This window comes from Dama dama, chromosome 21 (genome assembly GCF_033118175.1).
Source record: "Dama dama isolate Ldn47 chromosome 21, ASM3311817v1, whole genome shotgun sequence".
Lineage (NCBI taxonomy): Eukaryota > Metazoa > Chordata > Mammalia > Artiodactyla > Cervidae > Dama > Dama dama.
The window spans coordinates 67640588-67658545 of NC_083701.1; the positions used below are offsets into that span (position 1 = coordinate 67640588).

Sequence of the window (17958 nt, forward strand, 5' to 3'; positions counted from 1 at the left end):
GACTTTAAAAATGGTCCACATCAAAAAATATCTTTAAAAATAAAAAATAAATAGGTGAGTGTATGAACATGGAACAACTTGGAGTTCTTGAATAATCCAGCTAATATATTTCAAACATTTTATTACAGAGTTTTTGAAGTATATGTTTAAAATAGCCAAAGGAACAAAAGAAAAGACTTGATATTACAGTTATCTCTTGATAGACCATACATAACATCTTTGGAATTGTTTTTGTGTAAAGACTAGTTAGGATGGAAAAATTATACACATGTGATTTTATTTTTAAAAGGACAGACTGGGAAGTAATGAGCAAGATCTTACAAACATCCTGTAAATTCATGAGCTAGAGAAAAGGATGCAAACTCACGTACTAGCAGTGGCCTTGAAAGTAACAGAAATGAGAGAAGAGGACCAGGTGAAGAAGAGACAGGGAGAACTGGGGAAGAGTTGGCAGTTGACACTTTGGCCTCGGCATGAGGGAGAAAGCTAGGAGAGTTAGTTCTAGGTGGTGGCCCTGGAGAGGGCCTGTGTGTTAAACTACTCAGCTTCAGCTGGTTGATAGCTTGGAAAACTGACAGATCCAAAGATGATGCATCTTCTAAAAAAATTTCTTTAATGTTTTAAGTTTTTAAATTAAAAAAAATAGTATTTGTGTTTTAAAAAAACACAAAATTTACCATCTTAACCATTTTTCAGTGTAGAGTTCAGTGTGTGTGCTCAGTCATGTCTGACTCTTCGTGACCCCATGGATTGTAGCCCACCAGGCTCCTCTGTCCATGGAACTTTCCAGGAAAGAATACTGGAGTGGGGTGCCATTTCCTTCTCCAGAGGATCTTCCCCACCCAGGGACGGAACCTGCATCTCTTGTGTCTCCTGCATTGGCAGGCGGATTCTTTACCACTAGCGCCAGGGGGGAAGTCCAGGACCTTTTTTTCATTTTGCACATGTGAAACTCTATATCCACTAAACAGCAGCTTCCTCATCCCTTCCTCCAGCCCCTGGCACCCACCATTTGTCTTTTTTGTCTCTGAATTTGACTATGTAACTCATATAAGTGGCATTTGTCTTTTTTATTTAGTATGATGTCATCAATGTTCATCCATTGTGTAACCCATGTCAAAATTTCCTTCTGTATAAGGCTGAACAATATTCCATTGTATGTATATGCCACATTTTGTTCATTCATCTGTCAGTGTAGAGTTGCTTCCACTTGTCTATTATGAATAATGCTGCTGCTATGAACATGGGTATACAAATACCTGCTCAAGATCCTACTTTGAATTCTTGAGTGTATACACAGAAGCAGGATTGCTGGGTCTATAGTAGTTCTTTTTATAAGTTTGTTACGGGTCTCCGTACTGTTTTCTATAGTGCCTGTACCATTTTGCATTTCTACCAACACGAAGATTCTAATTTCTCCACATTTTCACCAAGACTTAAAATTCAATAGACCCATTTATTACCTAGTTTTGCCAACATGGGGACACCCTCCTTGACAAATGCATGCAATCCTTCCATTCGTTTTAACATCTTGTGCTGAAAACGTGTTCCCAAGGTTCAGCTGTGAGACCCCTGTTACCGGCACCAATTGCAGAACCTCATCTACATTCTCCCCTTGGCGGGGGGCGGATATCCAATTACAGCTCAAGTCTGGGGTGGGCACGCCCACAAAATGGTGCAGGGCCTCTGGGCTGGAGGACTGCAGGACAAGGACCCCAGATGGACATCGCTGCCTTGGGGTGACCTTCTGCCTTCGCACTGCAGGCCCCCGCCATGCCTGTCCTCTTCGCTGGGCTGTCACCCTTGGGTTCCCTGGAGTCTCCGGACCCCACGCAGTCTCTGCTCACACTTCTGTAACACACTCGCCCACCGCCTCGGCGCTGCTGATGCACGCGCACACAACTACTGCTTTTCAACACAGCAACGTGTCACACAACATCATAAGCCTGCAGATCCTTCTTTATCGGAGGACAGTCCCAAGGCCACAACTTTGCAGGCCCTGCGCTGCCTTTCAGACTGGCCGAGCTCGGCTGCTGTGCGGAGTCGGGCAGGCACCCTGGCTTGACTCGGGTGCGCTCTGCTGGAGGCCGGTGCGCCCGGCTCCCCAGCAGGACTCCCATCTCAGTTTGGAGATCTCATGATAGCAGCGGGATTCTGGAATGTTCTGTCCTGATGCGAGTCCTGACAAGCCACACCTGCCGGTCTCTCCCACTGACCAGCCGCCTAGGACATAGCCAGGCACAGGGATCTTGGTCTGGAGCGTGATGGCCGCTCCTTCTCGCCTACGTTCACAGGCTGTCACTGTCCTTCGCATGGGAACCGCAGCCTCGCTGTGTTATCGAGGCTTCGAGGCCGGAAAACTGCGGGGAGCTCTGGGGGCCGGAGGTGGACTCTAGGGTGGGCGGTACAGACCTGTGGCCAGAAAGCAAGACTTTCTTTTCGTTTAATAATATCCATCTTAATGGATGAGCTGGTGACTCTTAAAGAGAAAGCCAAAAATCTAGATTATTGATGTGTAATCAGTTTTCAAGTATGGCAATTCAAATCAAATAATTTAAAACATTATTTGAGCCTAACTAATGTGCAGGACAGGATGCTGTAGAGAAAATTACTTCGGAGCTATATCTCTCTGCTCTGCCTACCTCACTGCATTTTGGAAGTTAAGGTACACATCTGACATTTTAAAAAATACGTAGAGCAATATTGTTTCAAATGTTGTTGCAACTTCTACTGCCTGGGGAAAAAGTGTACCATATGTGACATACTTGATAATTTAAGTCACTGGAATTAGTGCTTGCTTGTGTGTGAGTGCAGCCTAAGTCGCTTCAGTCGTGTCTGACTCCTTGCGACCTGGTGGGCTGTAGCCCACCAGGCTCCTCTGTCCATGGGAATTCTCCAGGCAAAATCCTGGAGCGGGTTGCCATGCCCTTCTCCAGGGGATCTTCCTAGTGCTTGCTTGAGATAGTGTATAAGTTAAGGAAATAGACATATTAAGTTATAGCTCCACCAGACAATTTAGATGTGTTTTTTTTTTAAGGGAAATTTTTATTTTGGGGACACTATTTTATAATGGTCTTGTAGACATAGATTTTAAGTGAAGATAGTCTACTTTCTGTCTAAGAATTTCCATGATACTTTGGGGCATGTGGTAAGTAAGTGTTAGTCACTCAGTCGTGCAGACTCTTTGGGACCCCGTGGACTGCAGCCCACCAGACTCCTGTATCCATGAGATTTTCCAAGCAAGGATACTGGAGTGGGTTGCCATTTCCTTCTCCAGGGGATTTTCCCAACCCAGGGATCGAACCCGGGTCTCCTGTACTGTAGGCACATTCTTTACCGACTGAGCTACAAGGGAAGCTACAATAGACAGGCTTGGTACATGTGGTAGTATTTTTAAATAAAATGTTTATATTTTAAAATATAAAAGGTTATAGGTGGTATGAAAATGCAGGGAACAGTGAGTAGTCTACTTTGGCCAGTGTAGAATGCAGGGATGGGAGTAGAGGAAATAGGAAGGTGGACTTGGAAATTCAGCCTAAATTATGAAAATTATGAAAGGTCTTATTATTTGCTATGCTAAGCCATAGGGAGTAACTAAAGTTTTATTGTTGTTAATATAAATGGCATTTTAAAATTTGGAACATTTTTATGAGCATCTACTGTTAACACCAATCACTATGATAAGTGTTTTCCATAAAGTAACTTGTAATTCTCTAGTTTAGAAAGATTATCCATCTGGTGCAGCAGGAATGTGGGTTAGAAAGGAAAGAGTCTGAGGCAGAAAGTGCAATTAAGCAATTACAGTGAAGATCTAAATCAGTAATCTTCAATGAGTGGCTCTAGACCCGCAACTCAGCATCACCTGGGAATTTATTAGAAATGCATATTCTTAAGCATCACCCCAGACCTAAGAAACTGGAGGCGGGGACTAGCAATGTGTGCTTTCACAAGCCCGGCAGGTGAAGTTGGATGCCTCTCAAAGTTTGTACATCAGTGGTTTTCAAATTTAGAAATTATCTGGGGAGGTCATTAAAAATGCAGGTTCCAGACAGAATGGATAAAGAAGATGTGGGGTGTGTGTGTGTGTGTATATTCTTAAGCATCACCCCAGACCTAAGAAACTGGAGGCGGGGACTAGCAATGTGTGCTTTCACAAGCCCGGCAGGTGAAGTTGGATGCCTCTCAAAGTTTGTACATCAGTGGTTTTCAAATTTAGAAATTATCTGGGGAGGTCATTAAAAATGCAGGTTCCAGACAGAATGGATAAAGAAGATGTGGGGTGTGTGTGTGTGTGTATATTCTTAAGCATCACCCCAGACCTAAGAAACTGGAGGCGGGGACTAGCAATGTGTGCTTTCACAAGCCCGGCAGGTGAAGTTGGATGCCTCTCAAAGTTTGTACATCAGTGGTTTTCAAATTTAGAAATTATCTGGGGAGGTCATTAAAAATGCAGGTTCCAGACAGAATGGATAAAGAAGATGTGGGGTGTGTGTGTGTGTGTATATTCTTAAGCATCACCCCAGACCTAAGAAACTGGAGGCGGGGACTAGCAATGTGTGCTTTCACAAGCCCGGCAGGTGAAGTTGGATGCCTCTCAAAGTTTGTACATCAGTGGTTTTCAAATTTAGAAATTATCTGGGGAGGTCATTAAAAATGCAGGTTCCAGACAGAATGGATAAAGAAGATGTGGGGTGTGTGTGTGTGTGTATATTCTTAAGCATCACCCCAGACCTAAGAAACTGGAGGCGGGGACTAGCAATGTGTGCTTTCACAAGCCTGGCAGGTGAAGTTGGATGCCTCTCAAAGTTTGTACATCAGTGGTTTTCAAATTTAGAAATTATCTGGGGAGGTCATTAAAAATGCAGGTTCCAGACAGAATGGATAAAGAAGATGTGGGGTGTGTGTGTGTGTGTATATTCTTAAGCATCACCCCAGACCTAAGAAACTGGAGGCGGGGACTAGCAATGTGTGCTTTCACAAGCCCGGCAGGTGAAGTTGGATGCCTCTCAAAGTTTGTACATCAGTGGTTTTCAAATTTAGAAATTATCTGGGGAGGTCATTAAAAATGCAGGTTCCAGACAGAATGGATAAAGAAGATGTGGGGTGTGTGTGTGTGTGTATATTCTTAAGCATCACCCCAGACCTAAGAAACTGGAGGCGGGGACTAGCAATGTGTGCTTTCACAAGCCCGGCAGGTGAAGTTGGATGCCTCTCAAAGTTTGTACATCAGTGGTTTTCAAATTTAGAAATTATCTGGGGAGGTCATTAAAAATGCAGGTTCCAGACAGAATGGATAAAGAAGATGTGGGGTGTGTGTGTGTGTGTATATTCTTAAGCATCACCCCAGACCTAAGAAACTGGAGGCGGGGACTAGCAATGTGTGCTTTCACAAGCCTGGCAGGTGAAGTTGGATGCCTCTCAAAGTTTGTACATCAGTGGTTTTCAAATTTAGAAATTATCTGGGGAGGTCATTAAAAATGCAGGTTCCAGACAGAATGGATAAAGAAGATGTGGGGTGTGTGTGTGTGTGTATGTGTGTGTGTGTGTGTGTGTGTGTGTGTGTGTGTGTGTAGGAATGTTACTCAGCCATGAAAAAGAATGAAATAATGCCATTTGCAGAAACATGGATACACCATCGAAATTGTCATATTGAGTGAAGTCAGAGAAATATACCATATGATACTGCTTATATATGGAATCGAAAAAACCTGATACATATGAACATACAAATGATACTTATTTACAACACAGAAACAGACTCACAAACTGAATTTATGGTACTAGTAGGGAAGGGTGGAGGGGAAAGATATTTAGGGAGTTTGGGATTGACATGTATACACACTGCTGTATTTTGTAAACATTTATTTTTTAACATGCCCATTTGTTTTTGACTGTGTTGAATCTCCCTTGCTACATATGCGCTTTCTCTGCTGGTGGGAAGCAGGGGCTGCTCTCTAGCTGTGGTGCATGGGCTTCTCACGATGGTGGCTTCTGTGTTTAAACTGTATGACCAACAAGGACCTGCTGCATAACAGGGAACTTTGCTCAATATTACATAACAATCTAAATGGGGAAAAGAACTGGAAAAAGTAGATACATGTGTATGTATAACTGAATCACTTTACTGTACACCTAAATTAACACAACATTGTTAATCAACTATACTCCAATATATAATAAAAAGCTAAAAACAATGAATGTTCCCGGGGCCCTAAAATCTATTTTCAAAAACTTCTCAGAGGTTCTCATAATCAGCTGGGTTTGAATCCAATGGCCTAGATGGAAAATAATGTCCTCAGCTAAGACAGGGTAGTGGAAATGGAGGGATCAGCTAGAAAAGGTGTTTCTCAGACACTGTAATACCTCTAGAATTATATTAGGCTGTGATGGCATAAAATTAGCCAAAGCAATTGCTGATTTGAAAATACTTTCTAGTGGGAAAGAGAGGGGCTGGAGCTTCAGCATGATTAGGAGTAAATTAGCATGGCAGTAAAGCGGAACCGAATAGCAAGGAGAGATAAGAAAGACTTCTTCAATGTAAAGAAATAGAGGAAAATAATAGAATGGGAAAGACTAGAGATCTCTTCAAGAAAATTCAAGATACCAAGGGAACATTGCATGCAAAAATGGGCACAATAAAGGACAGAAACTGTATGGACCTAAGAGAAACGGAAGATATTAAGAAGAGGTGGCAAGAATACACAGAACTATACAAAAAAGATCTTCATGACCCAGATTACAACAATGGTGTGATCTGTCACCTAGAGCCAGACATCCTGGAATTCGAAGTCAAGTGGGCCTTAGAAAGCATCATTAGGAACAAAGCTAGTGGAGGTGATGGAATTCCAGTTGTGCTATTTCAAATCCTAAAAGATGAGGCTGTGAAAGTGCTGCACTCAATATGCCTGCAAATATGGAAAACTCAGCAGTGGCCACAGGACTGGAAAAGGTCAGTTTTCATTCCAATCCCAAAGAAAGGCAATGCCAAAGAATGTTCAAATTACTGTACAATTGCATTCATCTCACACACTAGCAGAGTAATGCTCAAAATTCTCCAAGGCAGGCTTCAGCAGTACATGAACCGTGAAGTTCCAGATGTTCAAGATGGATTTAGACAAGGCAGAGGAACCAGAGATCAAATTGCCAACATCCGCTGGATCATTGAAAAAGCAAGAGAGTTCCAGAAGAACATCTATTTCTGCTTTATTGACTATGCCAAAGCCTTTGACTGTGTGGATCACAACACACTGTGAAAAATTCTTAAAGGGATGGGAATACCATACACCTGACTTCCCTTCTGAGAAATCTGTATGCAGGTCAGGAAGCAACAGTTAGAACGGGATATGGAACAACAGACTGGTTTCCAAATCTCCTTTCCAAGACTCCTTTCCAAATTGGGAAAAGAGTGTGTCAAGGCTGTATATTGTCACCCTGCTTATTTAACTTGTATGCAGAGTACATCATGTGAAATATTGGGCTGTATGAAGCACAAGCTGGAATCAAGATTGCCAGGAGAAATATCAATAACCTCAGATATGGAGATGACACCACCCGTATGGCAGAAAGAGAAGAACTACAGAGCCTCTTGATGAAAGTGAAAGAGGAGAGTGAAAAAGTTGGCTTAAAGCTCAACATTCAGAAAACTAAGATCATGGCATCCAGTCCCATCATTTCGTGGTGAATAGATGGGGAAACAGTGGCTGACTTTATTTTGGGGGGCTCCAAAATCACTGCAGATGGTGATTGCAGCCATGAAATTAAAAGATGCTTACTCCTTGGAAGGAAAGTTATGACCAACCTAGACAGCATATTAAAAAGCAGAGACATTACTTTGTCAACAAAGGTCCATTTAGTCAAGGCTATGGTTTTCCCAGTAGTCATGTATGGATGTGAGAGTTGGACTGTAAAGAAAGCTGAGTGCCAAAGAATTGATACTTTTGAACTGTGGTGTTGGAGAAGACTCTTGAGAGTCCCTTGGACTGAAAGGAGATCCAACCATTCCATCCTAAGGAGATCAGTCCTGAGTGTTCACTGGAAGGACTGATGTTGAAGCTGAGACTCCAATACTTTGGCCACATGATTCGAAGAGCTGACTCATTCGAAAAGACCCTGATGCTGGGAGGGATTGGGGGCAGGAGGAGAAGGGGACGACTGAGGATGAGATGGTTGGATGGTATCACTGACTCGATGGACATGAGTTTGAGTAAACTCTGGGAGTTGGTGATGGACAGGGAGGCCTGGCGTGCTGCAGTCCATGAGGTCGCAAAGAGTCGGGCATGAATGAGCGACTGAACTGAACTGAACTGAAATGTGTGGCTGCCTAGGTATCCTCAAAAGAGTCAAAGAGTCAGACACTTCTGATAGACTGAACTGAACTGGAGGTATCCTCAAAGTGTTGTTTTGTAATGACCCTATTCTGGTTAGCGAATTTGTCATATATTCTTGGGTGTTTTGTTTGTTTTTATTTTTTGCCATGCCATGTGAAGGACCTTCTTTCCCTGACCAAAGATTGAACCTGGGCTACAGCAGTGAACGTGCCAAGTCCTAACCACTGGACTGCCAGGGAAATCCCTAAGGGTTTCAAATGGAATAACATTTGGCAGTATTAATTTGGAAGAATATAATGCTGAATTGTAAGATTTTAATTTTAAAGCAAAGGATGAGACTAAAATAACCAAATGAAAATTCTTAAGGCTTTTTCAAATTAATAAATCTTAACAAATGATTTGTGTTGACAAACTATATTATTCCTCAGAGTGAAGGTCTCTTTGTTTGCTACTCAGAGGCTTTGGGAGTATTTTGGTAAATATTTGAAGTAGAGCAGGCCCTAAGGGACTCTTAAGTCTGTTGCTACTTTAAGTTGTTTAGGGATGAAGCTTTTCAATGTTCTGGTAACCCTGGAATAGTAAAGTTGCTATTTACTCTGACTAAACATTTCACCTGGCTCTGCTAGACTAATTTAGGGTCCTCTGGAAGGAATTCACTTGTAAGCCAAGGTCATCTGTAGCAAATATTATCCCAAAACTGCTCCATAAGCACGTGGAATTTTAAGAAGTTGCTTCTCTCCCAAACTGATTTTAATGAAAAGACATAAAAAAATTGGAAATGTAAAAGGGTAGGCACCAGTCCTGACTTTACTATTCATTAACTTGCTATGTGATATGAACAAATCAAGTCTTCAGTGGGGCCTCTATTTTCTCCTGTACTCTTAAGTATAAAATGGGATTCACATGATAAACCGTAATTGAAAAGAATATGAAAAAGAATGTATATTTGTCATATAGCTGAGTCAGTTTTATGTACAGCAGTAATTAAGAGAACTTTGTAATTCAACTATACTTCAGTAAAAAGTAAAAAAGTAAAATAGGATTCAGAATGTGTATACTGGAGAGGTTGAATCAGAAGAGATTTTATTATAGACACTTATTGTACAACTGAAGTACTAAGTAGCAGTCCAAAATTGATGAAATGTAGTGACTAAAAGACAAGTAGAATAAACACAACTGAAAAAGGAAGGGTATGCCATGAAAAGGAGGTATTCAAATTATTTTTCCCCTCTTCATTCCCCCTCATAGAAACTTTCAGCTCTGATGTTGGTGTTGGCTAATCAACTAGCCAATATTATAAAAACTCAATAACTAAAGTTATTTAAAAATTAGAAGTTATTTTTTACTTTAACTTTCAGTAGTTCTAAAAAGTATAAAACATCCTTATAAAAAGTATTTAATTGTGATAACATTTTAATATTTAATTAATGATTAAAGAAGGAAAGGAACTAAAATTTACCAAATTATTTTTCCCAAAGATATCTGTATCCTTTGCATTGGATACAGATTTGCTTGTATCCAATTGAATTGCCTGTATTCAGTTGATCAAGATTTTTTATTTATTTTTCTTTTTTGGGGGGCCACACCTTGCAGCTGTGGTATCTTAGTTCCTTGAGCAGGGATTGAACCCTGGCCACGGCAGTGAAAATGATGAGTCCTAGCCACTGGATTGCTAGGAAATTCTCCAGGATGATTTTTTTCAAAAACCATGTTCATTATCTTGGCCACACTGAGAGTCATGGCTTCACTGTTTACTTGTTTGTTAATTTTTTTGTTCTTGAGGTCATGGCTTTAAATAGCACCGTTACATGCTGATTCCTCTAAATTTTCGACCTAGCCCTCTCCTAGGTTGCCCCAGATTTGCACTGGACATCTCCACCAGAGTCTAGTAAGCACTTGAAATTTGGAATATCCAAACTGAACTCATATTCCCTTCATGGTAACTACTCCTCTGTTCATTTCTTTTTCTTAGTAAATGGCAATTTGATCTTCCTGTTTCTCATACCTAAAACCTTAGTCATTTTTATTTACTCCTTTTCTCATACACTCTACCTCTGATTTGGCTTCTATCTTCAAAACATACCTTGACTGTAACTGCTATCACCTCTGCTGCAGCCACCCCGGGCTGAGCCATCATCGTTTCTTGTCTCAATTATGTAAATAGCCTCCTAACTCAGCTCAAACTCCTCCCATTTCAGAATAAATGCCAGAGTCCTTATAATGATCCACAAGGTTCTACGTGATTTCTCCCCTCCTTGTTATCTCTTTGACTTCATCCATTACTCTCTGAACTCACTCTGCTTCAGCCACCAAATCCTCGGTGCTCCTGCTGCCCCTAAGTACATGATTACCAGGGGACCTTTGCTGAGGGAGGCTCTCCCTGGCTACCTTATCTAAAATTTCAATACCCTCCATCTCTGCTTTACTCTTCATACCACTTTTCATCATCTAACACTATATATTAAATAATTTACTTTTATATTTTTAAAAATAATTTACTTATTTATCTATGCTCTTTATTGATTGTCCATTAGAAAGCAAAGTTCCATAAAGATAGGGATTTTTATCTGTTTTACCCACTGCTATATCCCCTAGCAGTCTTTTCTGGTAGCTCAGATGGTAAAGAATCTGCCTGCAATGTAGGAGACCAGGTTCATTCCCTGGGTCGGGAAGATCCCTAGGAGAAGGGAATGGCAATCCATTCCTTATTCTGGCCTGGAGAATTCCATGGACAGAGGGGCCTGGTGGCGGGCTACAGTCCATGGGGTCACAAAGAGTTGGACACAACTGAGTGACTTAAGACACATATTCCCCAGCACCTATGGTGACTGGTACAAAGTCAACCTCATTGGTAGACTTTGTGACTGAGATGCAGACAATTACAAATCACTTATGTAATAAATCATGTTAATGCTGAGAAATAGTTGTATTCTTTCTGACTAAAATGACATATCTTTTTAGACCATTTTAATCTAATAAAATAATAAGTGAAGTAAAATATTTCATGATGATGATTTTTATTAGAAAGAATAAAAAGTAAGGTTGATTTCTTCCCCCCACAGACAATACCTATAAAACATAAATAAGTTGAAATTTACTGTTTCAAATAAAAGTATTTTATTTGCTATGTTCTAACGAGGACTGTATTTCTTTTGGATTATACTCATCACTCATAGCTTTGCTTTTTGTCCTTATCTTTACTGTAGAAAATTAGTCCAAGCTTTTAAACAATGAACACAGAAATTTATGCTGTTATATAAGTAATAACATCTTTATTAAAAACACTGATTTTACCAAAATAAGGTCTAAAAATTGTAACAATGTATTATATAAAAAAAGATAGCTACTCTACTACAATTTGGTAAAATTTAATGCTCTAATTCTTCACATATTTTTAGTTACTGGCTTTTGAAAATCAGGCTAAATGATAAAAATTATTCTATTTACACACTTTTAAGTGTTTTGTTCAAACTGGAATATTTTTCTATATACTACAGATGGTGTCCTGATTTGGAGATGGTAAAGAGTGTGCCTGCAATGCAGGAGACCTGGGTTCGATCCCTTGGTTGGGAAGATCCCCCGGAGAAGGAAATGGCAACCCACTCCAGTAATCTTGCCTGCAAAATCCCATGGACAGAGGAGCTTGGCAGGTACAGTCCATGGGGTCACAAAGAGTTGGACATGACTGAGCGACTTCACTTTCACTTTACATTAAAGGGGTCAAGAACTATGTATTTCTAACTAGTTACTGTATTAAAAGGTGCATGTGCATGCTGAGTCGCTTCAGTCATGTCTGACTCTTTAGGACTGCAATCCTATGGACTTGTAGCCTACCAGGCTCCTCTGTCCTAGGCATTCCCTGGGCAAGAATATTCGAGTGGGTTGCCATTACCTTCTCCAGGGGATCTTCCCAACCCAAGGATGGAACCTGACTCTTCTTTAGTGTCCTGCATTGGCAGGCGAGTTCTTTACCACTAGCACCACCTGGGAAGCCCTTGACCACTTTAAAAACATCAGTTCACTGATGTTTCCACTGTGTGCTTAGTCGCTCTGTGGTGTCTGACTCTTTATGACCCCACGGACTGAAGCCCGCCAGGCTCCTCTTCCATGGGATTTCTCCAGGCAAGGATACTGCAGTGAGTTACCATTTCTTCCTCCAGGGGATCTTCCCAACACAGGGATCGAACCCAGGCCTCCCGCATTGCTGGCAGATTCTTTACCTCCTGGGCCACCATTGGGTACCTACGAAGAAGGGCTTCCCAGGTGTTGCAGTGGTAAAGAATCTGCCTGCAGGAGACGAAGGAGACCCAGTTAGATCCCTCTGTAGGGAATATGCCGTGGAGTAGCAAATGGCAATCCATCCTGGTGTGCTTGCCTGGAAAATTTCATGGACAGAGGAGCCTGGTAGGCTATAGTTCAGGGGGCCAGAAAGGACTGAGTACCTGAGCACTCATGCACCTAAAAGGAACCTATTAACAAAGTCATTGAAATTCGGTTCAGTCCTTCAGTTGTGTCCGACTCTTTGCAACCCCATGAACCGCAGCACACCCGGCCTCCCTGTCCATCACCAACTCCCGGAGTTTACCCAAACTCATGTCCATTGAGTCGGTGATGCCATTCAACTATCTCATCCTCTGTCGTCCCCTTCTCCTCCCACCCTCAATCTTTCCCAGCATCAGGGTCTTTTCAAATGAGTCAGCTCTTTGCATCAGGTGGCCAAAGTATTGGAGTTTCAGCTTCAACATCAGTCCTTCAATGAACACCTAGGACTGATCTCCTTTAGGATGGAATGGTTGGATCTCCTTTCAGTCCAAGGGACTCTCAAGAGTCTTCTCTAACACCACAGTTCAAAAGCATCAATTCTTCGGTGCTCAGCTTTCTTTATAGTCCACCTGTGACATCCATACATGACTAGTGGAAAAGCCATAGCCTTGACTAGACAGACCTTTGTTGGCAAGGTAATGTCTCTGCTTTTTAATATGCTGTCTAGGTTGGTCATAACTTTCCTTCCAAGGAGTAAGCATCTTTTAATTTCATGGCTGCAATCACCAACTGCAATGATTTTGGAGCCCCCCAAAATAAAGTCAGCCACTGTTTCCACTGTTTCCCCATCTATTTGCCATGAAGTGATGGGACTGGATGCCATGATCTTAGTTTTCTGAATGTTGAGCTTTAAGCCAACTTTTTCACTCTCCTCTTTTGCTTTCATCAAGAAGCTCTGTAGTTCTTCTCTTTCTGCCATATGGGTGGTGTAATCTGCATATCTGAGGTTATTGATATTTCTCCCAGCAATCTTGATTGCAGCTTGTGCTTCATCCAGCCCAGCATTTCTCATGATATACTCTGCATATAAGTTAAATAAGCTGGGTGACAATATACAGCCTTGATGTACTCCTTTACTTATTTGGAAACAGTCTGTTGTTCCATGTCCAGTTCTAACTGTTGCTTCCTGACCTGCATACAGGTTTCTCAAGAGGCAGGTCAGGTGGTCTGGTATTCCCATCTCTTTCAGAATTTTCCACAGTTTATTGTGATCCGCACAGTCAAAGGCTTTGGCAGAGCCAATAAAGCAGAAATAGATGTTTTTCTGGAACTCTCTGGCTTTTTCAATGATCCAGCAGATGTTGGCAATTTGATCTCTGGTTCCTCTGCCTTTTCTAAAACCAGTTTGAACATCTGGAAGTTCATGGTTCACGTGTTGCTAAAGCCTGGCTTGGAGAATTTTGAGCATTACTTTACTAGCATGTGAGATGAGTGCAACCGTGTCACTGTTTGAGCATTCTTTGGCATTGCCTTTCTTTGGCATTAGAATGAAAACTGACCTTTTCCAGTCCTGTGGCTACTGCTGAGTTTTCCAAATTTGCAGTCATATTGAGTGCAGCACTTTCACAGCATCATCTTTTAGGATTTGAAATAGCTCAACTGGAATTCCATCACCTCCACTAGCTTTGTTCCTAGTGATGCTTCCTAAGGCCCACTTGACTTCACATTCCAGGATGTCTGGCTCCAGTTGAGGGATCACACCATCGTGATTATCTGGGTCGTGAAGATCTTTTTTGTACCTCATTCCTAACATAAGGCGTAACTTGAGAGCTGTACAGTAAAAAAAAAATCCATTATATTTGTACACTATTTTTCGCAGCAAATACTGCTATTCAGAGGACCATCAAATTGCACAAACATGTCCATGGAGACTTTCTCTTGATTTAAGAAATATGCCTTATGTGTCCTAGGATGTGGTCTGTAGCCTCAGCATCTGAGTGTTGGCAGCAAACTTGAGAAATGAACCACAATCCCGAAGCCAACTTGGAAGTGAGCGCGCGAGGAGACACACGAAGGCGCTTGCGCAGTGATGCGAACACGTCGTCCATTTAGAGACGAGGCGGACCCGGAACTGCGGCAGGAAGCTACTGCGCACGCGCCAGGGGTCGTCCCCGATTGGCTGCGCCGAGGCGGGCGCCTTGAGATGCTCTGGCGTTGTGGGGTGTTGCTGTCTACTCCGCGTAGTCCTGGCCCCCGGGGCGTCGGTCCTTTCTGATCCTCACCGGTGCGTCCCTGGAGGGGGGAGGCGTGTGAGGCTGTGACAGGCTGTAGGCTTGTGTGGGACAAAGACGCGAGAGGCTCCAGAGCGAGGCTTTGAAGGAGGCGGGAGGGCGGGAAGGCGGCGGCGTAGCCGCGGCCGCCTCCTGCGGGTCTGGGAGTGCCGATGGGGTCTCGAGACTGAGGGGCGCTTGGCTGCCTGCCGTGGGTCGCTGGTGTCCGAGGTAGGGCCGTGGGGGCGCGTCTGTGGTGGGGAGGCCGCCAGGAGAGGCGACTCCGCGCGGTGGTGTCTCCGCTCCCGCCCGCCTACCTGCTGTGGCGTTTGGGTGGCTTTCCTCAGGATTCAGCTATACTGTCCTGTGCGGTATTAATTAGAATTAACTAAGTAATGGAAGAATTATTTTCTTTAGAGGGGCCATAAAAATCAAAGGAGCAACTTGAGCCACGAAGGGAAATAACGGTAACGCGTCTGCCTGCAATGTGGGAGACCCAGGTTCGATCCCTGGATTAGGAAGATCCCCTGGAGAAGGAAATGGCAACCCACTCCAGTATTCTTGCCTGAAAAATCCAATGGACAGAGGAGACTGGTGGGCTACAGTCCATGGGGTCGCAAAGAGTCAGACACGACTGAGCGACTTCACTTTCTTTCTTTCTAATGGTGTTGGAAGTCGGAAAGCGGAAACAGCAGGGGAGGTGTGTTGCTGGTTCCTTACTATTGTATTTGAATTCTTGCATCCTAGAGGTTTGATGGTTCCCCTCCCACGCCCGCTTCAAAGCCAAACGGAATCCCTAGATTCTGGTCAAAATCTCCTTTGTCCATCTTCATCTTTTGCTAGACACTCTCTCGGGACCTTCCTCTTTTCTAGTCTCATAGAACGTTATGTGCGAGACGTCTAATAGTAATTATCATACATTGTAACGTTACAGATAACACTGAGTGTTTACTATGTCAGGCTTTATTCCAAGTAGTTTAAGTATTTGATTTAACCCCCCAACCATCTTATGAATAATTATTATTATGTTGTCCTTGTATTGTTGCTAAGTCCTGTCTGACCCCATGGTCTGAGGCCTGCCAGGCTCCTCTGTCCCTGAGATTTCCCCCGGGAAGAATAGTGGAGTGGGTTGCCAGTTCCTTCTCCAGGGGCTTTTTCCTGACCCAGGGATCGAACTCTCATCTCCTGCATTGAAGGCGGATTCTTTTCCACTGAGCCACCAGGGAAGCCCAAAGAAGTTATATAAACCGTGTAAGATCACATGATAGAAATGTTAGTCCATTCAGGCATTTGCCTCAAAAACTGTATTCTTAATTATTGCACAGTACAGTGTATTAAGTTGCCCAGTAACATAGGTCTTCTGATGTGTCATTAGCCTGGATTTGCCATTTTACTTGGGAGAGCAGAAGTAGGTAGGTTTTAGAATATAACAGATGTTAGAGCATCACAGCAGGGTGCCAAATGGGTGTTATTTCTAGGGCTGGGAAAGGGCGCACATAGCACTAATTTAAGAAGTAATAAGGATTCAGAAACATTTTGGGGGAGGTATACTGATGTCTAGGGCTTCCTCAGTGGCACAGTGGGAAAGAATCTGCCTGCCAAGCAGGAGACGTGAGAGCTGTGGGTTCAGTCCATGGATTAGGAAGCTCCTGTGTGGTACGAAATGGTAACCCCCTCCATATTTGTGCCTGGAAAATTCCATGGACGGCCGGAGGAGCCCGGGTGGCTACCGTCGATGGGGTGGCAAGGAGTAGGACACGACTGAGCACACACACATAATGATAATCTGCACTTTACTCTGAAATGCATCATCAGCAAGTTAGATGGCTTGGTGGATGCCTAAGGGCTTATATAAATGGCAGAGCTAGAAATCAAGCCAAGGCAGGCTGGCTCAAGTGTTTTCTTAATCCCCACTTTGCTGCTTTTCGCATACCTGCATGCTCAAATTCATTAATATTTTCTTTAGTTTACAGGATAAAGAGAAGGGTTGAAAAATTAGACATGATAAAATTTAGGTGTAGAAAAGTTGAAGGGTTTAAGATGGTGATTCTTAAATGTGAGATATAGGAGGACCAGTGGCAATGCTTTTGGCCGAGATATTTGGATAAAGCCATTAGTGTGTTCGACTAAACCAGGGCATTGAGGGTGAGCAGCGCAGTGAAAGTGGTGTAGAACTGGCCTGACTTGTTGAAGTGCCTATCGAGTAAAATGGGTTCCTCAAATATTTTGAAGTTTGAGGGGAGTTCTCTGGGTTGGGACAATCTTTTCCAAGTAGGCTTTAGCTGCAGAAGAGGTAGTAGGCTGTCTGTAATGGGGAAGGCTTCAGTCCAGTGTGAAAATGTACAGACCATGACAAAAGCATGTTTTTATCCATAAGATGAAGGAAGTTGTGTGAAATCCATTTGCCGGACCTCAAATGGTCCACTAGGCAGTTTAAAATATCTGGGAGAAGTACTCTCAGGTTCCCTGGGTTGTATTTTAAACAAACGGGACAAGTGAGATAGGCACTTTTTTTGTGGCCTTGTTAATATTTCCTCACAAATGTTGATTCATAAACGCTATAAATTTTTTTTCCATTTATTTTTATTAGTTGGAGGCTAATTACTTTACAATATTGTAGTGGGTTTTGTCATACATTGACATGAATCAGCCATGGATTTACATGTATTCCCCATCCCGATCCCCCCTCCCACCTCCCTCTCTACCTGATCCCTCTGGGTATTCCCAGTGCACCAGGCCCGAGCACTTGTCTCATGCATCCATTTTCATAAACGCTATAATTTTGTCAGTAGACCAAATGGTATTATGTACAGTGCTTAGGAGAGGGAATTTTAGAATCTTTAGTGGACTGGGTAGTTATTTGGTCCAAACCAGAGCTTTCTTGATATTAAAATATCAAGCCGTCAGGTACTGAATTTCCAATCTTGTTTTTCATTTTCTGAAGCCAGTTGTTAGGCTTCTCTAGCCAGTTTTCTAAGTTGCCATTTAGGAGAATATCTATTTGGACCATGGCAGTATTTCTTGTGGAAATGTCAGCAAGGTGATTTCCCTTAGCTTTCAGAGAGTCAAGTTTAGCAGAATCTTAGTATTGGCTAACG

At 42.6% G+C, this 17958-nt stretch overlaps 1 protein-coding gene across 5 annotated transcripts in view; it reads left to right on the top strand.

Annotated features, from left to right (window-relative positions):
• Positions 1 to 14780: 14780 nt before the first annotated feature.
• RAD54B (RAD54 homolog B) overlaps positions 14781 to 17958 on the top strand; it is a 108241-nt gene continuing 105063 nt past the window's right edge. Inside the window, exon 1 of one of the 5 annotated variants that reach the window (XM_061123768.1) lies at positions 14781 to 14874. Coding sequence is in view for 2 of the 5 variants with exons in the window: in XM_061123767.1 (XP_060979750.1) it covers positions 15523 to 15560 (38 nt within the window). In the remaining 3 variants the exon portion in view is untranslated. Of the gene's footprint in view, positions 14875 to 14986; positions 15092 to 15503; positions 15561 to 17958 lie in introns of those variants that run through there. The other 4 variants (XM_061123769.1, XM_061123770.1, XM_061123767.1 and 1 more) reach the window with 4 other exon arrangements.